General features: G+C 38.7%; 1 protein-coding gene across 5 annotated transcripts in view; it reads left to right on the top strand.

Moving 5' to 3' along the window:
* smarcd3b (SWI/SNF related, matrix associated, actin dependent regulator of chromatin, subfamily d, member 3b) overlaps positions 1-22,158 on the top strand; it is an 89,625-nt gene extending 67,467 nt beyond the window's left edge. For 3 of the 5 annotated variants that reach the window (XM_041814231.1, XM_041814229.1, XM_041814232.1), the window contains 10 exons: positions 2,075-2,197; positions 2,467-2,592; positions 3,186-3,281; positions 8,928-9,029; positions 9,338-9,499; positions 12,504-12,601; positions 14,856-14,991; positions 15,603-15,725; positions 18,588-18,689; positions 18,782-22,158. In XM_041814231.1, the coding sequence (XP_041670165.1) occupies positions 2,075-2,197; positions 2,467-2,592; positions 3,186-3,281; positions 8,928-9,029; positions 9,338-9,499; positions 12,504-12,601; positions 14,856-14,991; positions 15,603-15,725; positions 18,588-18,689; positions 18,782-18,835 (1,122 nt within the window). In that variant the 3' untranslated portion in view covers positions 18,836-22,158. The remainder of the gene's footprint in view (positions 1-2,074; positions 2,198-2,466; positions 2,593-3,185; positions 3,282-8,927; positions 9,030-9,337; positions 9,500-12,503; positions 12,602-14,855; positions 14,992-15,602; positions 15,726-18,587; positions 18,690-18,781) is intronic. The other 2 variants (XM_041814230.1, XM_041814233.1) reach the window with 1 other exon arrangement.
* Positions 22,159-24,913: the final 2,755 nt, after the last annotated feature.

Here is a 24,913-nt window from a genome sequence, read left to right as displayed (position 1 = left end):
AAATTCCAACAACTGCTCTCCGAACTTCTCAGATGTTTAAAGACTGCTTTTAAAAGAAGAGGGGATGCTTCTCAATGGTAAAAATGTTTCTGTCCCTTTTTTGAGATGTGTTGCTGACATCAAATCCGAAATGAAGGAAAAATTTTCATGAAATGGTAAAATGTCTCAGTTTAAACGTGTGATATGTTGTTTATGCTCTATTTTGAATAAAATATGAGTTTATGAGATTTGCAAATCATTGCATTTGTTCATGTCAAAGCTATGTATACAATAAAGATCACAGTATCAATAAGCAAGGAAATAACCTGTGGATGAGCTGGAAAGAGTTTGAAGCAGCTTCATTACATTCATGCCAGTGACACAGATTGCTCACAGGTTACATGATATAAACGTGCTTACCCTGGTCCACTCTCATGAATTTTCTTGAATATTTCATGCTGCACGTACCAATCAGCTTACTTCGACTTTATGTGGAATTTTTAAGGGCAGGCAGGAATAAGTCTGGGTAAAGCAGGGCAAAAATGTCTGTTTGCAGTCATACAAGCAGTCTACCCATAAAATTCTTAGTTTTGTGGGGGGGGGGGGGGGGGGGTTAAACACCATATTGACTCAGAATTTACTATGTATTTGATATTTACAATGTGTGGATATTTTCTTCCCTAAATAGTTTTTCAAGTGCAAATCAAAGGAGCTGTCTGACATGTTCAGATTCACCTTCTTATAGAGTTAAAGAGATAGCGTTCATGTGACGTTAAATACTCAAGGAACCACGGCCTGGCAGGCAGCTTAACACTGCTCAAACTGTGGAGAAGTTGACGGTTTCTGTTGCCACCTATACCTGGCGCCAGCTTTTCTTTTCTTTTATGTAATTAAAGAAAGTTGTTGTTCAACTGGATGCACTAACTCATCAGGAGACAAGCCTGGGTTATACTTTAACAGAACCCCATTAGAGCAAAAACACCCTCAAACATTTGTTTCAACGTGCAACTACAGTAGTATAACCTTGCAAAGCAGATGGATACGCCTGTGTTACTCACTGGTGAATCCATCTTACAAAGCTCCCGTCTGAACCGTTTGAGCCCGGTTAGAAGGTGACAGGACCAATCAGCGTCGAGGGGCAGTACTTCACACGTGGCGGAGTAGTGACATGAGCAAGCAGCAAAAAGAGGCCGGTGCAATTATGGCAGAAGACATTAGCGTGGATGCTGCTAAAGCGCCAGTTTTATCAGAACTTGACAACATTTCTTCGTTAAAAGAAGAACAAAGAACAGCAGTGAGTTGTTTTCTTTTCAAAACAACAAAAGTCGAGTACTGACACGTCTACAGTTGCCATGGTTCGCGTTATTCCTCTGTAGCTGTGCACATCGGTCACAGCTACGACATCACATGTTTTGTTGATCTGATTGGCCCGTAAAGATTGACAGACAGAACGTTCATCCAATCACACTCTGAGTTTCTTTCAAATCCTCTACCCTTTCCCAAACGCTTAGTATTGAAGGTTTTCCAGATGGATGTGTGAAACAAATCCATGTGGCATGTCAGGTTAACAGTAGTAAGCATAAACTCGAATCTAGTGTATAACTAACTAAATACTCTGACACATATTTCTCCAACATATAGGTTATGTCAGGAAATTATATTGAGAAACAAATGAGTAATACTGTAATATTGTGAGCCTTAAAGGATCTGGTTGAGGGATTTTTTTTAAGCAATACTTACTGACAGCTGACGTTATTAACTGTACAACTATGAGACCACTACTGAGCTTCTCCTCTGATCCACACATCTAAAAAGACTAACGATTGGACAATACTTGCAAAAAAAGTGAACTATTCTCTTCCTGCTTTTCTATCTTTTACAATCCCATGAAAGGAGACTTCATGCTGCAGAGCTGCTCAAATCGTCCTTGAAACAAGACTTCCTCCTTCAGCACCGAGGCAAAACTCTTGACTAATCTGCTGAAGCTTTTAGTGATATTTAGACAGTCCATGTGAAGGAAATGTTACATCCAATCTTGTGTATTTAAAGTAAAGATTTAAAGATTTAATGTTGGGTTGTCTTCACCTCTGAGCAGATCCGTGAGCTGGTCCCAGAGTCTCAGGCCTACATGGATTTGCTGGCATTTGAGCGCAAATTGGACCAGACCATCATGCGCAAACGTGTGGACATACAGGAAGCGCTGAAGAGACCAATGAAGGTAAGGAAAGACAACAGAAACGACGCTGAATAATGGACATAAATATTTTGATTTTAGCACATCAGCAGATTAAAAATGATAGTAAATGAGGAACCTCTATTATGTGGCTTTGTTTTAAATCCTTTTGAGTCATTTCTCATCTTAAAACACAAAAATAGTCTCCTTTAAAATAATTTGCACAAATTTGCTTGTTCAGCACTAAAATTTCAATTCAAAACATCGTGAATGCCCAATTTTAAACTTGGATATTTTATGTCCCCTTGTGTCAGCAGCAAAAGCGTAAACTGAGGCTTTACATATCCAACACCTTTAACCCCGCCAGACCTGACGCTGATGACTCAGATGGCAGCATTGCATCATGGGAACTGCGAGTGGAGGGGAAGCTGCTGGATGACGTGAGTTTGGTACACATAAAATATGCAGCAGATTCACGCCAACTTAAAAACTAGAGATTCTGTGACACTGATGTGCAGCAGGGTAAAAGATTATGTCATCAGTGGGAGATAAATTCCCTGAGCATTTAAAACAGTAACTGAGATCATAACTTTCCCATTTAGAATGAAAGTGAGCAGCTCGGGTCATTTTTTGGCAGCAGTTACACTTCAAAATGATTCACTCAAACAGCTCGGGACAGAGAAGTGTCATCTGGCCTGGAATATAAAATAAATGATTGATGCTCTTGAATAAAGGATAAAGAATTGTTTTGCACTGTACGCCTCTCATCATAAAGCTCCGATGTTCTCAGCAGTCTGGGGGCACGGCCGTCATTTCACAAAGTGTTTAAGTTTCACAGACCACAAATATTTCTGGTCGAGCTCACAGGAAGTGGACCCTGAGAATGTCTGCTGTCTCTTTTTCTTTCTGATCTCACTGTGGGTTTCTCATAAGTGCTGTTTCTAAGAGTAAAAACAGGGAGAATGTGTTTGTTTTGCATTATAACGTTTATGATTTGAGACATCCATTGACAGTCCTCTCTGTTGTTTTACAGCCAGGGAAGCAGAAAAAGAAGTTCTCCTCGTTCTTTAAGAGCCTGGTGATCGAGTTGGACAAAGATCTCTATGGCCCCGACAACCACCTGGTTGAGGTCAGTTTAAAATTGGCCACTGCTTTTTCTGTGTACAGGAAGATGCAAACTAGAAACCTTTTAACTGCTTTAATGAACCAACCACAGGCTCTTATAAGAGTTGCATGGTCATCAGGGTTTTGAGATTAAAATAAAATGGGGTTTCCCTCAAAATGCAGTGAAAATTTTTAACAAATTCTTAGAAATTTGGCAAAAAAAAATGGCAAAATGCATGCATGTATCTATTTACTACTGTTATGTGTGTATTTGGGGTCAACAATTTGAGCAGTAGGTTTTGCTACTTGTGAAAAAAATGAAAGTGCTGCAGAAGAAAAGGCCATGTTGCATGGGGTTGTTATGCAGCATTGTGGTTTTCAAACTGTTTTGCCCAGGCATGCCTGATAAAACCAAAACCAAAAGGTATACCATGTTCATATTAATGCAAAGATACACAAATGAGAGATTACATGCCCTGGGTCAATTTTTCTTGTTTTTTTTGTATGTGTGTAGGAGGGTATATTTTTGAAGTTGTGTTGCTTAATGTACTTGGTAATAAGAGTGTCATTGGTGGTTTCCAGTCGTTGTAGTGAGCGTTGTCCCTTTAAGCATGACGTGCTTGGGGAAGCTGGGCTATACAGTGCCACAGATGGGTACAGTTGCTTAGTCTAATTTAGTGAGTTTTAGGTCAAAGTGTCCCAAAATACAGTGTTTGCTCAGTTTTGTGCTATACTGAAAATTTTTAATTGTTATTTTCCACACAGAAAGCCTCTGTGTTTGGCACTATTTTACAATGTGAGCTTGCATGCTCTTCTGCTTCAGCATATCTGATCTGCTGTTTGGCTCTGTGGGCTTCATCTTAGACAATTTTAAAAAATACTGAAACATTACTTTAAACTTCTGCTAAAAAAAAAAAAAAAAAAAAAAAAAAAATTAAAATTTCATTTTATTTTATTTCATTTTAATAATAATAATACATTTTATTTATAAAGCGCTTTTCAAAACTCAGACACTGTAAAAAGTTAAAAGACATTACAAACCAAAGAAGTCAAATTTTCTTTTATTTTTGATATTTATTTATTTTATGTAAGATACATACAATAAAAGACTAATATTATCCAAACAATATTAATAGAAAATAATGAAATGATAAAAAGAACAAACAAAACAACAACACAAACCCCCTTTTGAAAATAGCATAAATAATCTAAATAATAGTAATATTATTCAGAGTTAACTTTGGGCAAAGGCAAATCATTTGAATAAAACACCATTAATCATCCTAAGAGGAACTTTGTATTGAGACATCAACGATAATTGACCTAAAGCCTTTTTAATAGTTTTAAGGACATCATGAAAAAACAAACTGTTTGTCTTTGGGCAGGGTAGGGATCATGTGTAGTTTACCTTCAGAGTAAAACAAATCATATTTATATTCATAGCATAATCCCTTTACAATTTTGGCAGGACTTTAACATCACCCAATAGTATTTTTTCAATTTATAGCATTCACAGTCAGGTTTTTTATGGAAAAAAACAAGAAATACACCAAAAACTGGAGGCTGGAAACCGTACTAATGCTAGATTATGAGTTTGCTCTGGGTCTGTGTTTTTCTTAAGGCTTCTTAACAATAATTATTGTGGTTTAAACGCTACAGCAGGGAGACTGCTAGCTTGTTTTGCTAGCATGCTTTCAAGCTTGTATAACTGTAAACATTTGTTGTTGCTGGGTTTTTTACTCTAAATTTTGTACAGATATTGACAAAACCCTGCAGTGTAGAGAATTTATTATCGAGCAGATTTCTTTTGTCTTTACACTTAGCTAAGCTAGCTGAATATTTTGAACAGACTAAAACAGTTATGATGTCCCAAAGCACATACTTGTGTTAGCATGCTGTATTTTAGTAAGCTTAAATACAGTTCAGAGCACTTAATCTTGTGGTTAGGTATTCTCCCAAATTGCCTAAAATTTCACAACCACATCTGTTTCCTCTTTGTACTTCTTTTTAAAAAGCAAGTTGACTACAGATGATATTTTAGATTTGACGCCTGTTTCGCTCACTATTACAGTGATTCAACTTCTGTTTTATATTAACAACATTTGCTTTAAGAAAATGAAACATATTTTGCCTTGAATGCCTTTTTCTTGGTTGAAAAGTGCTGCTGTTTTAAATACCATGCTTGCTAGCGGATGCTAATGTTAGCTAGCGTGCTAGCCTGCTGTACAGTACTATATCCGCTACGTCACTAATATGGGGCTCACTGAGGGTTAGGGTCCATCGTTCTGCCTCAGTTCTCAGACTGTTTCGACTGTCAGCAGTGTAGGCCCACTACATTTACACACACACTTAGAATGTTCAGACATGCCAATAGTTTACAAACTTCTCTTTCTCTTGGCAAGGAAAATGCTAGCTCTTTCCTTATAAATGGAGCTGATATTTTGGACAGTAGTTTTGAGTAGAACAGGTAATTTGCTGTAATTGGTTTTATTTGAAAAGATACATGTTTTAAAGAGTATTTGCAATGCTATCTCTTAGAAACAAGAGCATAGATGATGTTGGCCTTGCTAAAAACTGATTTCTGTTAAAAACCCGTGGCCCACACAAGGTGTTTCAGTTATGTTGCCTTGTTTTACCTTTTCATGGAGTTGCTATCAAGGAAAAATCCATAATGTTTAAGTGTCACATCTCTCTATAAGAAGCTGTTTCCCTTAGCATTCAGTGTTAGTTCCTTCAACATTCATTTGAGGCCAACTGGCCTGTTGGTGGCTTTCTTTTGAGATCTCTCCCATTAGCTGTATGGAGCTCTGGTATTTGCACAATCCAGTGAATAGTCAGGGTCAGTGTCGGTCTCTTCATTCTGCAGCGGAAAAATATTCACAGGAAATTGTTTTTTGTGATATTTGGTTAATACTCGAGCTACAATCACCCCAACTAACCCACTCTCTTTTTCCATCCCTAAGAGATTAATACAAAATAAAATAGACGGAGCAATTGGACTGCCCTCTCTCCTTTCCAGTAAATTGATTTAGATAAAGGAAAGGGATTTTAATTTTTTTATTTTCAACATTGCAAGGTTGTTTTAACATGCAGCTTTGAGAGCTGGAGAAAACAAGTGCTCACTTACTTAAAAAAAAAATCCATCATTAGCCATGCTTCTCTTTGTACCCTCACAAAATGTACTGACTTTAAAAAAGCCACTTTAAGAGTGAAATTTATGACTTCTCAAGGTTCCTCCTTTTGAGAGGGTGTTTTAGCAAGGCACTCAGGTGCTACGCTTTGAATGATTGTCCATCAAAAGAAATTTTTCTCTACCTTGAGGTACAATCAGTGTTTAATCTGTTCTGAGTCAGCCATTGGTTGGAGGAAAACATTACTCCATATTGGATGCCAGTTTAGTGCAATTCATGGCAGTGAAGATGGTTTTTCAAGTGCTTTTCTTTTCAGTTTGTCAGTATTAAAGAAAAAGGGACATTTAAATAACATTTAATCTGTTTTTCAATGCTTAGGAAGCTCTGCAATATGTTAAAACAGAAAATAAATTGCTTTTGGCATGGTTGACATAACTTATCTATGCTGCTAACATTCATCTGCCCATCCACGTGGTAAATGTGTTATCTTGGTTACATGGCATACTGTGTATGCCCTTTAAGCACAAATGTAAACCTTATACCAAACAACAGGCTATTACTAGGTTTACAAGATCTGGACTTCTTGTTACAGACATGCTAACAATATAAGGTGAATGGATCTAAATGTTAGCTTTGACTCTAAAAAAGTGCATCCACATGAGTATGACAAAGCAGAGTCTCTAATAATAGGCCTTTAGATGCCTGAGAGACTACGAACGGTGCAGAATGAGAAGTAATTTTTCAGTAATGAGAGAAAGTGGGCTGTAACGACAGGAGACATTTAAGATATATAGCAAACAAAGCTAACACTTTGTTGACATTAGCCCACAGCATAAATGAGAATTTTTCTATATACTAAAATAATAAAAGAAAAGCTGAACATGTGGAATAAAAACTTTGGTTTTATTTGTCAAGGGTTTGACATTCAGCAAGACCAACACAAGCACAGTCAGGATATCAGCAAGGCAGGATGAGATCCAAGCTGAGACAGTTGTGTCATCTGGTGGAAAGGACAGGAAAAGCTGTGTATCGTCTGCATTTATCTATTTGTTCATTTGTTTGAATTCTGTCATGTTTACAAATGCTCCAGCCTTGACTTTATTGGTCTAGTTTGAAAGGGAGAAGTCTAAAACTCCTCACCAGCCCCTGCTGGGCCAGGCGCTTGATACTAGAAGTGAGAACTCACCAGGGGAACTCCTCTCCAGCTCACTGTGTATGTAAAAACACAATAAGAGCAGTGATATTTTACCTGTGACTGAGGCCTCCCACTTATTCTACAGTATACCTTGACTGAAAGATGGAGCTGAATTTCTTCTTTATGCCTCTAAAAAGAGCAGCTGAGATTTAAAAACAGCTGTTCTCTCAGGAAACAGTCCACCAGCCATGGCCATCTATGCTGGGAATAGAGCAGTGGTGTTAAGTGCTGGAGCATGGCGCATTCATTCATGTTCGTAGAGAATAATGGAGGCGACTATTTGGACATGTGTCAGAAGGTAGCTGTGGATTAGCGGCTGAGTTGGTCAGCTCTCAAGTAGAGGGCTGGGGGTTTGATCCAAGCTTCTACGGTCTCAGTGTCATTGTGTCCTGGGACAAGACACTTAATCCTAAATTACCCCCACTTCTTTGTCAGTGAAACATGAATGCATATCAACCGGATTAGTTTATACTGATGGCCACTTTACTCAGCAGCCTCTTCCAGTGTTTGAATAGGTGTGAATCGGTAACTGTGACCTGCAGTGTAAAAAACGCACCAAGCAGGTCAGGATTCAATCTTGTAGCCAGTTTGTTTAGGACTGTAACGGTATATGGACCCCTGCTATACCAAATGAGCTAAACCAGTGCCCATCATACAAAGATGACTCTTTAAAGAGAGTATGAGGATTTTTTAATTGCTTGCCTCTTTAATTTTATTATTAGGATTAGACATTTTAATCAAAATCACAAATAGAACCCCCAGGTGAAAGCTAGAAGAAGTTAGGTTATCACTGAAGTCATCAGTATTGTCCAGAAAATATGGATCTGGAAGTAGTTTAGAGGAAATCCACGTTTCCTGACATGTTTTAGTCAGAATTGTGGCTCCGGCTGACCAGCTGACATCGACATTCCTGTAGCCACGTTGCCACTTTGGTTAATTTGCAGCATCAGTGCTGTGTGGGTGTTGTTTAACCACATTTGAGTCACTCGCTGGAAACATAACCGAATACCCTCAAAACTGTCAGGATATTCTGAATCCTGTGTTGTTGAAAATGTGTGGTTTGGCAAAAATGAGAATGGTTTTTCCAAGGGAGTCTGCCCTCCTCAAACCAATAAAAAAAATTAAAATTCAGAAATCTCTAATTATAAAAATCAAACTGTTTTAACTCCCATTTCTCCAAACAGGAAGCTGGATGAGAAAAAAAAGATGGTCACAGCATTTAAAACAAAGATTTTTTCTTATGAATATCGTGTGAAACAAACAGAAGCTGAAGTGTGAAACAGTCTGAATAAAGCTGCTCTGTTTTGGACATGTAGACAACGTGTTGTGTTTTTCTTTCCTCCAGTGGCACCGTACACCCACCACTCAGGAGACAGACGGCTTCCAGGTGAAGAGGCCGGGAGATGTGAGTGTTCGCTGCACTCTGCTGCTGATGCTGGACTACCAGGTAAAAGAGTGGCTCCTCAAAAGTCTCCCAGCAGCTCACAACTCTGTCCCAAAATAGACTCTCCTCTGTTACAACTCTGTGACTAATCCGTCCCGTGAAATCTGCTGTTGTATCGACATCCCGCGGGCCTCGAAACCCAGATAACAACCAGCGTACAAAAACATTACAGAGCACTTTTAAAGACTCCATTCAAACATGACATCAGTGTCTAAGCCACAGAAATACGATAAGGCAGTCAGATGTGATGTAAAGGCTGGAAGGTGGGCGGTTGTAAAAAGTGTTGTAATGTGATTATATCGTCTCCTCAGCCTCCACAGTTTAAGCTGGACCCTCGTCTGGCTCGCCTGCTCGGTATTCACACTCAGACTCGCTCCTGCATCATCCAGGCCCTCTGGCAGTACGTCAAGACCAACAAACTGCAGGACTCACACGACAAGGAGTACATCAACTGTGACAAGTACTTCCAACAGGTACAAGGCTCCCTGTAAAGTTTACTGTTGTTGCCATGATATTGACATCAATTTAGCAGGAAATATTGTGTAATTTGGACAACATGAGAATTTATTTCTTTGGTTTCAACACACTTAAAGAAGCAGTGAACACTTTAACATTTTTTTCGGCTGAACACTGAGGTATCTTACTGAATTAAGATATTTCTGATGTTTGCACCAAACTGATAAAAATCTGTATTTTACGGCTTTTATTTAACTCAAACAGACATCTGCTTTGAAAAATCTTTTCTGAGAAGGCGGTGCTTATGTAATGTAGAAACCTACTATCGGTGGGTTTCTATGTCACAAACTGTATATAAAAGGTAGAATGTTATTACCTCTAACTGACTTTACCATTCAGAGACCACCCCCATCCTCTCCTGCGCTGCTTCAGCTCTGAGAGCTCCGGCTTTAGTAACGCCAGTGCTAGAGCCAGTGGTCCAAACAGGTAGTGCTCAGGGCCACCACGGTCCACCACCACAGCCTGCTTCAGGGGACTCTGGAAGGGGAAGTCTCCCACCTCAAAAGATCACTACGAGGCAGCAGTGCTGCAGGATTCTGCGTCAGTTTCTGGCAAGGGGAGACACTGTCACTTCGACTTTATCTGGAAAACCCGGTCCTTTCAAAAAAAAAAAAAGTCTTTTTCCCTTTCCCCCCTCAGTACCAAACTGCTCACTTTCTTACTTTTTTTGAAATCTTGAAGTGGGCGGAGTTAGCTCTGAGCTGGGCTTCACTTACACTTTAATAAAGCCTAGCATTAGCTCATGCAGAACACAATAGTCATACGCCCAGCTGGGATCATCTTTTAGCCAGCTGATCCTAATTATCACCTCCCAGCTCCCACAGCCAATCACAGCTCTTTCTCTCAACACTGCTGTGTATCTAAATATGACGTACTTCACATTAATACCTGCTTGCATTAGTGCTGATGCACCACTCTGTTGCTGCTGGCAAAGCTTAACCTCCTCCACCCCAGCATCCTCCTTTATAGCATAAAGCTTGTTGCACCCTCATATTCAGATTCATGCTAGTATGAATTAATTGCTTTTGAACTAATTAGATTGTATTAAATATACACTGTCATAAAAGTATCTGTTGTATGGGGGCTCTAGCCATGCGGTCCCTGGAAAATTGAAGCATGCTGCTTGACTAATCCAGGGCGCATCTTTAGAGGAGAGTCTTTTTCGCCTAGTAAAACTATAAAATGGTTGAATGTATGACAAGAGTGTTCCTGACTGAAATGTTAGCGACGACAGAAAGTGACAGCTGACACTGGTCCTGATAGTTTTGTTAGCTAGTTTCAACTAGGAGCTTTTTTGTTTCATCTATGGTTTGATGCAGCATTGTTGACCAGGGCACATGGAAAATTCAAAAATCTGCCCTTACTTTTGTAGACTTTCATCCTGGCTGCAGAGTAATGAAAAGTATTCTTTACCAAATGTGTAGATACGTCACTGAAGTTATTTTCTGGCAAGGGCTGTGGAGATTGGGTGATTGGAATAGTGCCCCAGTTGGTGTATAAGGGTCACATGTGCGCAAAACTCATGGTTTTAATCACCGCCTCTGCTTCTGTTTTTCTGTGGTTGTCATGTAATGTAAGCATTGATTGTTTTAAAGAAACAGAAGATCAAAAAGCCCAAGCTGCAGCTCCACATAGTGGTCAATAGTAGCTGCTGTTTTTTGGAGCAGGTGATTGAAAGCAATGAAGTGACGTTCCACCCCTTCTGCTAACCAAAATACACATTTGACTTAATGATAAAATGACAGAGATCCCTTAGGTTGGTGCAATCAACACAGAACGGATTCTTGAGTTAATTTGTAACAGACACTGCTGTTTATGGAAAGTTCTGTAACTCCTACATTAGTTTTTCATTTCCTCTTGCTTCTCTTCTTCTATTCTAGCAATCAGGTGAAGAGCGCTGCAATTGTCAACAGAGCTGTCAATCATGACAGGGTGCTGTTGGCTTAGTGTTTAGGGTATTTTGCACTCCCTATGTACTGAGGCTGTCGTCTTCAAAGCAGACGGCCTGGGTTCAAGCCTGTGCCTGTGGCTTCGTTCTCACACGTCATTCCCTACTCTTTCCCAGTGTCTGACTCATCCACTGTCCTCTGAATAAATGCATAAAAGCTCAAAAATAGATATGGAAAATCCTTATACCCTCTCTCATCAAATTCACACTAAACTTCTCAAAAAGCAAACACTTTGACATAATAAGCTTGACAAGAAGTTCTTTTAGTTTTGCCCTATATTCTGGCCCATGTCCCATCTGTTAACATGGAGAGGTTATAACATATGCAGCCAGTGAGTGGGGGAAACTCTGATTGGCATCACTTTTTGGGAGCTGTCATGTTGTCCGTCTTTATTTATAGTCTATGATGAAAACAAGAATTTATAATAGCTGCCAAAGATTTTTTAATCGGACACACCAGATAGACTGTTTTGTATATCCATGACATATTTCACATCCATCTGGGCAACACCCAATAGATGGTGCTTGGGATGGGCAGAATCTTACAAAATAAATCGTAGAGTGAGATCGGCTGAACGTTTTGTCTGTCACATTCGTTACGGGCCAATCAGAGCAACAAATTATATGATGTAGTGGGCATGAGTGGATGACAAAATGCAAGCTCAGCAGGCAGCTGTGATCATTGTTGACTGTCAGTGGAGCCAGTTGGTAAATTAAACTCAAAAACTTCTTGTCCTCCAGTCCTGATCAAACTGCCTCCATCTCAATTATCTCTTTACTGGCAGTCATTGTTTACAGAACTGCAATGCAGCTAAACCCGACCCATAGCTGCCGCCTCGTTCTCCTAAACTGATGCTGATTGGTCTTGTCATTCTCTGACCAGAAACAAATATTTCAGGTAGAGGCTTTTTAAAATGCATCTGCTTGATGTCAGAAATGAAATCTGGCCAATCCATCAGCTTTGCCTCAAGATTAGCACTTTAAAGCCATTTTTATTTTTTCCTCCTCTACAGATCTTCGACTGCCCTCGACTGAAGTTCTCTGAGATCCCTCAACGCCTCACCAACCTCCTCCTACCCCCTGACCCCATCGTCATCAACCACGTCATCAGGTATTCTTCATTGAGCATGAATTTATTCAAAATGTATTCAAATTTAACTCACTGAGGTATGGAACAAACAAAACAGTTACTTTCTTCTGCAACTGAGGTTTTCTTATAGTATATACATTTCTGTGCATACATTTTAGGCATGTTTGGGCTACAAATTGAGGGCGAAGTAAGGCATGTAATGGCCAGTGAGCCCACCTGAGGTCACTGTAGGGCAGGAAGGAGGATTGGCACAACTCTGGTTGTGCTCTGGATGTCGTTGCATTTTACCAGAGGCATGTGAAAAGAGTCTGTCAAAAATACAACTAAGTCCGCAACTTTAGGGCAGTGATTCTCAACCTCAGGCTCAGGACCCCCTTGGGGGTCGCGAGACACTGGGGGGTCTCCAGATTCCCCAAAAAACTGAGAATATTTTTCAAATTGCACTGATGCTACTTTACACTAAATTTGCCAAATTTAACTGGTTTCCATAATTTTTTTCCCACAAATTTTAACACATTTTTGCCACTAAACACTTATTTTTGACATTTTAAACCCTTTCCAACACTTTTTTTTCTGTTTTTGCCACTTCTCAACCAATTCTTGCCACATAAGCCTTATGTTGCTTCTGCTGACCCATTATTGCCACTATTAACCCCATTTTGCCACTTTTTATGCCCGATTTTTCCCATTATAACCACATTTCACTATCTGATATTACCATTTTTTCCAGGTTGACAAATTTCTGCCAATACCTGCCTATTGTTTTTTTCTCAGTTAGCTCTATTTTGCCAGTTTATATCAAATATTTCCTCCCATTTCACCAGATTTCCACCCATTCTTGCCAATTTAAAACCTTTTCAGCCACTTTTTAATTCCCTTTTACCACTATTTATGCCCATTTTAGCCACTGTAACCCATTTTTGCCTTTTCGGTTATTTTTTGCCTTTCTTATGTATTTTTTGCCACTTCTAACCCATTTCTTCTACTTTTAAGATCCAATTTCACCACCGTTTCTGCCACTTTTTTGCCATTATTAACCAATTTTAAATTTTTAACCCATTTTAATTCTTTTTTTTTTACAAAATAGATTTACATTTTGAAGAAGGCTATATACTACACAAATGATTTAAAAAAGAGACTTGTTTCATTGATAAGAGTGGTTATTTTTTCAGGTTTAATATAAAATATGGATATCACAGCTTAACTTTACAATTCACCATGATTTTGTTGACCTCCATGGGCACCCAGTTTAGCTGGGCCCCAGAAGGCTCTCCCCTTCCCCCGTTTATGGGCGGCCTTGTCTGCACATGAATATTTTTGAATATGCATGGCTGTTCAACCACCTTCAGGTACAGTGGGGCTCCCCGATCTCTGGCATCTTTATTTTTTCGGGTCACGGGCTGAAAACCTTGAGAAAGGATGAGACTGCCCCCTTTAGGGCACAGTCAGGGGTGGATGTGGCAAGTTAGTAAAGACTAGGGTACCATCTGGTTAGGGGTTAGGGTTGCCGAAAGCAGCAGGTCGTGCTGTGGACGTCCCATGGGTCCAAAAACTGCTGGTGGACTCCATGCTTATTGACAGGAGTGAAAAGACCTGGACAAAAACAATGCTGTTGAGCTTGACCTTGGCTGTGAGCGGCACGCGTGTTGACGTGTCAATCTTGACTCTGGCTGCCTCCTCAACCCTCTGTAGCAACTGGTTGTGTTGTATGAGGACAAGTGGTGAATCCTTTGCATCCTGCATGCCTAAAACGTATGCACATGACTCTATGTATGCATTTTTGTTGTCTTTGGTTGAGACTGCACTTCTAGAAAACTCTTTTAAGAAGGATTTCATTTGACTTTTAAGAATTTCCATTACAAAATAAAACACAGTTTTCATAAGCAATGAGACACAATACTATTAATTTGCCACTGCTATATTTCAAGTAAAGGCTATAAAACAGTCACTACATATCTGGAAGCTGGCAAAGCATCATCAATGTTTTTGTATCTTTACAATAAAGCATACCATGGTGTGTGTGTGTTACTGCTTTCAATGTTTTTATTTGCTGTGTTTGATTGCTATGTGGTGTATTTTTTTATTTATTCATGATTGTGAAATTCTTATGTTTCACTGATTTTACTTTCAGTATCATGCACATTAAGCTAACCTGTATTCAGATGTCAAATTATGACTTAGTCTTTATGTTTCATTCATCAATAAAGGGAAGACGACTAAAATAAGAGCAAAAACTCAATACATCATTTCTCACTTGTGTAATTTTATTCCTCAGTGTGGATCCCAACGACCAGAAGAAGACGGCATGCTACGACATTGACGTGGAGGTGGAGGACCCCCTGAAGAGCCAGATGAGCAGCTTCCTCCTCTCCACCGCCAACCAGCAGGAGATCGCCTCGCTAGACAACAAGGTGAGATCACCCCACCATCACAGAAGACACTCAGTCACTGTGGATGGTTTCTGTTTCAGCTTTAACGGCATAAATCACACGTTTGCAGATTTAACACTTTTCTGTTTTAAGATGTATGTCTTACAGACTTTTAAAGAACAAGCTGCTGTTGGTAAACTGGACAGAATCAACCTACAAATGCTGTGATTTAAATGACATTAACTTCGCACAAGTGCTGTTGCTGTTGTTAAAAGACCGGATGCACATTTTTCTAACAATTTCCTGTTTTAAGCTCATTCTGTGGGCATTCAACATCAGCACAGTGGGAGATTTGTCCCCATTCAGTCTGATACAACCTTTTAATCTCATTCACCTTGACATAAAAGCATGATATTTGGGTAAAGAAAGGCTCTGATATCAGCAAAAGAAGGCCTCAAACTCCAAGGTCAAACACATTTTAATAAATCACAATATAGTCATAAGTCCTTTATAGTAGACTGAATATTATTCTCTTGCTCCTGTTAAAGTTTGCATCCATAAGTTCAGAAATCCCCAGAGCTCTGTAATTTTATCAAGAACATTTTAGCCTTTCTTCTCTTGATCTACAGCATTTCTCTGTCTTTCTCTTTCAGATCCATGAGACTATCGAGTCCATCAACCAGCTGAAGATCCAGAGGGACTTCATGCTGAGTTTCTCCAGAGATCCCAAAGGGTACATCCAGGACTGGCTCAAATCCCAGAGCCGAGACCTTAAGGTTCAAAACCACTATTTATATGCATAAACACATGTAGCTGCCTTTATGTCAAACAGCTTCTAAAGTGTAAGGTTAAAAAAAAGAATTGAAAGGGCTTTTTTCATTAATGTTATTTTTTATGAAACCAATTAAGACATTTAACCTCTAACTAGAGCATGAAGTAAATGCTTGCAGCACACAAAGACAGGCTTTTCTTTCCACTTGTGAGACTTCTCTAAGACTTTAAAAGTACAGCTAGTGCCCCCTAGTGGCTGAAAGTGATTTTTCAGGGGGGATTTTTAACCTGGCAATGACAAAACAATCAAACATCCTTCTCAAAAGAGATCAATCAATCATTCAGTCATATCAGCCTTAATTTAAACCACACATATGGTTGGATTTATTTGTATGACAGATATGACTGGATTTATCCACATTATCAATAATAACAATGGCTAGTAGAAAAAAAATTGTGAAGCAGCTTCACTATGAGCATAAAGATCACATTAGTCGTGAAGTAAATCGCTCCCACTTGCTCACTTGTGGTAAATTCTGACAAAATACATTTTACTAGTAGGCAGTTGGAGAAACCAAGGATAAAGTCAGGATGAATTAGGCTGTTTGCTTTTGTGTATGCAGCGCACCCTGGAAGTTTCTGGAAATTTTCATGACTTTTGACAGTTGAATTTGGTCAAAAGTCATGAAAATTTGGTAGAATTCTTGGAGATTATAGTCTTGTCTAAACAACATGTATATAAATTAACCATACATCCTCATAACCAACCAAGAGGGCAATTAAACAAAGATGCTTAAATATTGGAAAGTATATTAAAGAAGCATTAAAGAAAGAATCACAAAAAAACTAGATCTTATCACATTTACTAGGAAGATACTGCATCAATATATAACAAACTAGAACTACTGTCTGGCAGTTAAATGCTTCCATAAGGTAAACAACGGTAAGACCGTGAAAAAACAGTGGTGGATCAAGAAGAAGGGCTGTGTTGGTTTTTGTGGTTTGTGGTAGGTAGCAGTCTTATTTCTGTTATTATGCATGTAGCAGCGATTTGCTCTTGTCAATTTACAATCACAAAAGTCAAAATCAAACTGACTGAGTTATCTTAAAAACAATCGTTCTCACAGTGTGTTGGCTTATTCCTTCCTGGTCAAAAATCATTCACCCTTCCCATTGCCTGCCCATCATATCTTACCTGGCTACCTACTTAATATAGACGTCACCTGCTGCCAAAACTTCCAATTCTAGCAAAATAGATGCATGAACTAATACTGAGATACTCTGAACCAGCGCTTGTGCAGCTTGGTTACAGGACATAATTTGCAATAGTTTGATAACAGAAATGTACTTTTGAAATATTGAAATAATGTTTTAAATGATATTAATATCTTCAAGTCCCAGAGTCAAAACAAGCCAGAAGATTTAACTCGTTAACTTTATATCATTCATTTTGTATGATGTACAGAATTGGTGTCATGTTTTAAGTGGTGCTGGATTTACTGTTGACACTGTTAAATATTCTACTATCGCACGTCACAATTATAAGAAATAATCAGTACCTTTGGAGACATTAATGTTTTTAGGAAAGCATCTGTGGGGTACATTTGAAGAAATAAATATTCCAAAAGAAAATATAGTTGGATTTGCAGATTCCTGTTCAAAACATAATGCACAACAGAGGCGTGTTAATTAAACTCTGTGACCCTGGAAAGGCTTTTCTATTAATATTAATGTCTCTAATAAGGTATTCCTGTATGTGAACTACAAATATGCAGGTAAATACTTAGAATCTCATGTCAAAGTTATATGAGGGCTTTACTTGGTCCCAGGTTTGACTTTGGGCCATGGCATACTCAAGTTTGGGAGAGGCTGCAGTAAACTGTAACATTAGTGATATCAAACTTGTGCATTAAAGATCTCCCCCTATAAAAAAGGTTAAATAATTAGATAAATACATGTGAAAATATCAGATTATGTGAAACAATGTGAATAGCTCTAACATGCATGTTTTTTAGCAAACTTTGGATTACAGAGTGCACTTAAGTATATGGGGGTCAGACTGAGTCATAAAGTCACGACCTCTGGCCTCCAAATTCTAATCAGGTCACTCTCGAGTCCTGCTATAGTTTTGAGTCAAATATGAGTAAAATACCATAATGCTTCCACGGTTGAGTAACCACAGCTGTGTATCTCCCAAATTGACCTTTGGCCTATGTGGTCCATAATCTATTCAGTTTGTTCTTGAATCATTTGTGGCAGAGAGATTTAAAAAATATCCCTCTAAGCATTCTTAAGATATCCCGTTCATCAGCAAAGGATGAAAATAAGACCCACTGATCTTGACTTTTGACCTATAAGTTGGACATTTGTGCAGAGTTTGAATAAAAGCCCTCAAATATTCTTAAGATACTGTTTTCACAAGCAAAAGATGACGAAGAGCAATAACTTTGCTGAATGAGCTCACAATAGCTAACCATTCTGGAGTCAGAGTGGACATTTGTTCAAAATCTGACGAAAATGCGTCTAATCATTCTTAAGATATTCCCTTCATAAGCATAAGATCAAATTGAGGATCACCGATCTTGACTTTTGAGTTTCAAAATCTAATCAGTTTGTTCTTGAGTCAGGGTGGACGTTTTTGCAGAATTTACAGGAAGTCGTTCAAAGCGTTCTTGAGATATGGCGTTCACAAGAATGACCTGGAAACATAATACCACTGGCCCTAGCGTAGAGGTATAAAAACAGAAGGATCAAGGGAACCTATATTATATATATATATAGTTTTGCGATATGCACACACAAATAATAATCCTAAAAGTGATTATCTGTTCCTTTTACTCATGATTTTACTGTCTTATTGGCTTCAGTTAATGACAGACGTTGTTGGGAACCCTGAAGAGGAGAGGAGGGCAGCGTTTTACCACGAGCCTTGGTCCCAGGAGGCCGTCAGCCGCTATTTCTACTGCAAGGTGAGAAAAAAAAGTCTAATTATCTTTTACTCTCACCTCGAAAGAACCCTCCAGCTCTAATCGTGTTTTTTTCTCTTTTCTCTCCCCAACAGATCCAGCAGAGGAGACAGGAGCTGGAACAGGCCTTGGCTGTCCGCAACACTTAAACCACGGCCCTCCTAAAACTCTGACTTTCGGGGACTGGTGTGCTTGTTTTAGGACGGGTGAGACTGTTGCTGTAGTCTGGAGAAACCTAAAACCTCTAAAAATGTCGGTTATTAAAAAGGACATTCATCTTTCAGAGGTTTTCCAGTGGTTTGGAATGAGAGTTTTTCCTTGCAATAGCAGCCGTGTGAGCGTATGGAAGATGGATCTTACTTGTGCAGGACATCATCATCAACCGCATGTATTAAAAAGACCACAGGCATCCTCAGAACTAAACGTCCTCTCCATCGCCTCTCTCTGCTTTGTAAATACGTCATGAATAAAAGTGAAGATGAACTCTGAGCCAGCTGCTCACACTCTCACACACATACTGCTGTGTTTTTTGGAGCTCTGCGTCGGACAGAACTGTACATGATGTAACCTGACATCAAGGTCAATCCTCAGCGCTCTGGACAAGTCTGCATTTTTTTGTTTTTCAAGTCTTTTTGAAATCTTTTTTTATTTTTGAGTGTGGTTACTACAAGTGTGTTTTCATTTGTTCTCAGAGTGTTTTAGATTGATTAACTACACCAGCAAAGTCCAGATTAAGTGGAACATAAAGGGAAAGGCATAGATTTATTCATTAAGCCTTTGTTTGGTCTCATTTTATTTGCTGGTCTTTTTACAGTCATTCGTCAAGTAGTATTAGTTACATTATCTTAGCTGTTTTCACACATGCACTCCTGAAAATTTCTTGAATATTTCGGGACAGGCTGCCCCTGAAATCTCTCAATCGCTTGATCACTCAGGCACATCAAAATGTGAAGTTTCTCCTGTCAGGGGAGGAGAGGAGCCATGTGTAATCAGGCACATTGATAGTATTAACTAAGGCTGAGCAGTTAATCAAAATTTAGATTAAATATGGGGATTAGATAAGGCCTGCTGCAATATTTCTTTAACCTGTTTAACTTTTGTTATTCTTTACACATCATGCAAACATTCAAGTGTCATTTTTAAGAATAGTTTGAAAAAAATCAACTTTTCTCATTTTTGTGTGTTTTTCTTAATCAGATTGAGATTTACATAAAAAAGAATCATTCCCTTCAAAACAGTAATCCATGTCAAATTTGCAATATGAGTAAAAATAACTATAATTATGTATTAACCATAGAATAGAACAGATAGGAGATCGCCGAGGACATGACGTAGAGAGATGCTGCAGAAATCCAGGATGGCAGATGAAACCATATTTGACCTTACATCGTACCACGTGTAGCTGGACACATTAACAGTATGAACCAGAGAGTGGCGAGACTGCACTTGGCAAGCAGAAGACAGCATGAAGCAGCTTTATTACATACACAAAGATCACATCAGTTGAGTGACTAAAACATTGGCAACCACTATGGACAAAGTCCTAAAAAATTTCAGGAAGTTTTCCCTGTTGGATGAGGAGAGGACGGGTGTGTCATAGAAAGACATGCGAGTTTTCTACCTTGTGTTAAAACCCCAGACTGGGGGCCAGATGTGGCCCATTTTTTAATTGGCCTACTGCAAATTGTAAATAAAACTGCCCACATTAGAATCCCATGCTGCAGCTTTTCTTAATTGTACTGTGTTTAAGCACTAGATGGTGCTGCTGTGTTCATTCTGTAAACAAACATTTTGACAAGAATTACTGACATGCTTTTGTCTTTACTGAATTAGACTACAATGTAAATGACAACCAAATAATAATATCTCAATCCATAACAGGGTTATGGCAGCAAGCAGCAGCACTAATTTTGCTCATTTGCTTTGCTATCTGCTTTGTCTCAAGGTCTAATTTACAAAGCATACTGTGCATCTTCAAGCACTGGCATTCCTTGTCAGTTTCTGCTGTTCTTTCTTGTTTTGTGTCTGAATGTAGAGATGACCCATCAGCACCTCCCTTCTCTGCTGCACAGATCATCATTCTCATCCCCACCAGGGCTGGATTCAGTGGTAGCCAGGGCCAACAAAACTACTCCCTGAAATCTGACTGACCACCCTGAAAGGCCATTTGCCTTATCAGCCATTTGTGAGAAACTATGATGTGGGCTTTTTTGTTTGTTTTCCTAAAGCATATTCACAGGGTTAGTGCATGTTCTCCCTGTGGGTTCCCCTTGGTACTCCAGCTTCCTCTAACAGACCAAAAACATACTTGCTTGGTTAATTATGTTAACCACATGTTTTCACATGTTTACAGCACATATCTAGTGTGTTGAGACACAAAGTTTGGATTTCACTTTACAGGGACTTTAATTTATACTAGATTGGCTTTACTAACTAAATACAATAGAGGTGAGGTGTAACGAAGTGACCCAGTCACCCCTATATTTTTCTTTGTCTCTGTAAAAAGAAAATTGGACATCCCTGCTTTTTATCAGTGCTACATGTATTTAGCCTTGTTCACATCACCAACTAATGACTGGAAAAGAACATACTGGCTTGAATATCTCATCGATTACAAACTAGATGTAAATTGCATTTATTATTTTACAGAAATTACATTTTGTCAGGGTGGTGGTAGGAAAAAGTCTAGGCATATTCACAGTATCAACAAATGGATTTAAATGGTAGGCAGTTAAGAGCTGCTCCAGTGCATTCACAGAAGTTACACCAGTTGCATACAAATGACAAGATTTCCTGAATATTTGCACCTGCCTTCACACATTGCTCCACCTTGACCTCACATCAAAATTTTCTGTGAGGGCTGGCAGGAAAAAGTCTGTAAAGTTGAAAACCCTAAAAATTTCAGGAATTTTTCAGGATTTTTGTGCATGTTTGAAAAAAAAAACATTATGTATTACCACAGGAATGGCTTCATGTCTGTTTAAGGTGTTTTAATTGAAAATAATGCAGCGCTGATCTTAAGAATAATAATACAGATAACTTTTCTTCCCTTAATCATAGCAGAATGACAAATAAGCCTATCATAAATGTTGGAATCTGTCTGTGTGTACTACTTTGCCAGCTTGAAGGTGTTACCAAAGTTTGCAACGTGAAGAAGAGAACATGATCACTGAAATGCAGAAGAAGCAGGCGAAAATAATCCTCACCTGGGTTTAATAGAAAAGAGCAAAGTTGTCTCAAAAATGTTTGTCTTTTGTAGCTCATTTTGGAGTCTAATTTTTGTAAACAAACTCTAAAAAATGTTCAGTTGAGATTTCTGCCCAGGTGTGGAGAGTTTTGTCCACTTCTACGCTTTTTTTTCTTGTTACATGAAGAAAATTTTTCTTTTCTAGAGATGTGAATGTAAATATGTTTTTCGGCCTATAGAGGGCTGACTGTACAGTATACAACACACTATCTGTGAGTGTTTTGAGGGAGGATGGGAGGGGTATGTGGGTGGGTGGGTGGGTGGGTGTGTGTGTGTGGGGGGGGGGTGTTACATGGTGCATTATGGGAGCTCCATGCGTTTTGCATTAGTAGGGCAGGAATGTTAGTGTTCCTCTGTGTACTATCTCGGGTCGGGGTTGGTTTATTTTCAGTCCATCTTGTCACTACCGTGGGAGCTGGATGCTGCAACAAAGACAGACTTTGTAGCTGTAACACATGAAATAATCTACACCCATCTACTTTTACACTTTTTTAATGACCTGTATGTATATGTTGTAATGTCAGATGAAGGATTTTTTTAATTTCAACAGGCAGATTTTGGGTTTTCTTTGCACTGTGCTGATTCTTTGTTGGGATTTTCTTCATTTGAAGTGACCCTCCAAATTATCCCAGCTTACACAGAAAGTCGATGATTTCACGATGACCTATGCATGCTCCATGGACATTGTTTAACACACCGACAAGACTGCTTGTGTACATATAAAAAGCTGGCATAGCTGTCTCTGTGACAAGCAAAAGACTCGTTGAAATGCCTTCTGGAAACTTCTTTGCCAAAAATGATATGCCCTACCAGCAACTAACTGTAGGTGTGATTTTTCTGAACTGTGTTTTTGTTACTAAGTTATATTAACTGCACTCTTTAGAGGAGAAACAGTAGTCATTGGTAGTATCTTTAGTCCTGTGTCTAACCTGGAGGGGTTTTATCTTTGTATGACCGGGGCATTCACGTTGTTGTCATACAGTTACTGATTCACTAGCACCCTCTTGTGGAGGAAATTAGAAGCTGCAACTTGAGGGTGTCCTCGAGCTGTGAGCTCGAGAAAAATCAGAGAAATGTAAACGGACTACTGCGTCTCCTGACATATACTGTTGACATGTTTGTCCCACTTCCTGCATGTTTGTGAAGAGTGGAGCCGCTCTGTCTCTCTGTTTATACACTCGTCAGAGTGTCACAAACAGAGAGGTGATGATGGTATACGTGATCCTGTTTGACTGTAAAGAGCAAACTCGACTGGTGATAACACTCTGCGAGAAAAGATGAAAAAGGGAAAACAGCTGTGACTTTAAGAGACAGCCTGGATGTAAATAAAGAAGCGCTTGCCAAAGTTTGTAAATGCCAGCATATCTGAAGTGTCTTTTTTTCTCCTTTGGGACCTCGACATGAAAATGTGATGGTGGCTCTTTTTATGCATCTTCATTTTAGTAGCAGTAAAAGCTTTTGCTCAAATTAAAGGTACTTTTATTTTCCGTATTTAGATATTGTGTGACATTATATTCTAATACACATAAGGTAAAAGAAGTTATCTTTTCATCTTACTACATTCCCCGAACACAGGAGTTCCCAAACTTTTTCTGTCAGCCCCCCTTTGGTAGATGAAAATATTTTCAAACATTGAGCTAAATTGTGCATTGACTTCATTTAGCCTTTATTTGGCCTAACTTTGGGCCCTCCCTTGGGACCATGGGACCCACTTTGGGAACCACTGCCCTAACAGCAATAATTCAGCGTTTGTCTTGTCTTTGATACAGTAAACTGTTTTATCAGTTAAACTGATCGGCTTCAATTTTACCTTTGTTTTTTTTATTACTGAGCTCATGAAAAATAGACTTAAGAAATTTGATGATCTACAAGGCAGTAACATCACAAACATCATGATCTAATGGAATATGCATAAGCATTTATATCTTTAGGCAATGGTAGGTTACCTACTAGGGCCTCATGCTTCATGATATAGTTGTTATAAGTGTTTATTAAATATGTAGTATATGTCCTTAATTACTTCCAATAAGGCTTTTATTTCTAATTTAATTAAAGGGAACAGGGGTAAAATAAACAACATCATAATAAATTGTGGATATCCCACCCCAAAAAGACCCTTGGAAGGACTCCTGGTCCCAACAGCAATTTCCAAACCTCGCAAAATGCTCCAAACATCCTTTATATCAAGCAAATTATCAAGTAAGTGGGTAGGTCCTTATAGACATACTGTACCTACACAATTCATTGGTGGAACAGTGTGGCAAATTGGCCTGCTATAAATAAAAATGTGTGAGGTTTAAATATTTTGATGTGGTGAGTCTGAGTTATGATGCTCTTCAAAGAGGGCTATTTGGGTCATATGTGGGTATTATCTGTAGTTCTTTGGCTTTGTTACCTGAAAAGGAATGCTTCAAAATATTTTGCTCAGTCACTATGAATGCTTTAGCTAAATGGGGAGGGGTTTATATCCATCTTTGCCTGGGGCCTCCAAATTAGTGAGCCACCCCTGGGAATATGATGCATAAAATGAAACTCCCTTACAGTATACAGAGTAGTTAATGAGAGCTTAACCTGTAACCGTACATTCATAAAATTCAATATTTTGTATCCAAATTTCCCAAAAATCATCATATAAAACACAAAAACACTAACAGCACCACTCCTTCATTTTTTTATACTTTCACTTTTTCACCTTAAGTATTAAGTTGACTAACTTAACAGAGTATTTTCAGTGTAATTGTACTATAAGATCTTACCAATACAGTACATAATACAAAATTATTCACTCTTCTCCGCTCTTAGTAAATGGTCTAATTAGATTTTTTAACTAAGTAAAAGTATTACACTTTAGATACGTTAAACCGAGCCTGAGCTACACAAAGGAAACAGCTTAAAATACTTCCTCCTGAGGACACAAAGCCATCCTTAAATGAGTTGCAAACATTGCTTCATACATAGATAAGACTTTTATCTTGAGCTC

This window comes from Cheilinus undulatus, linkage group 19 (assembly GCF_018320785.1).
Source record: "Cheilinus undulatus linkage group 19, ASM1832078v1, whole genome shotgun sequence".
Classification (NCBI taxonomy): domain Eukaryota; kingdom Metazoa; phylum Chordata; class Actinopteri; order Labriformes; family Labridae; genus Cheilinus; species Cheilinus undulatus.
This window is presented reverse-complemented; position numbering and strand designations above follow the sequence as displayed.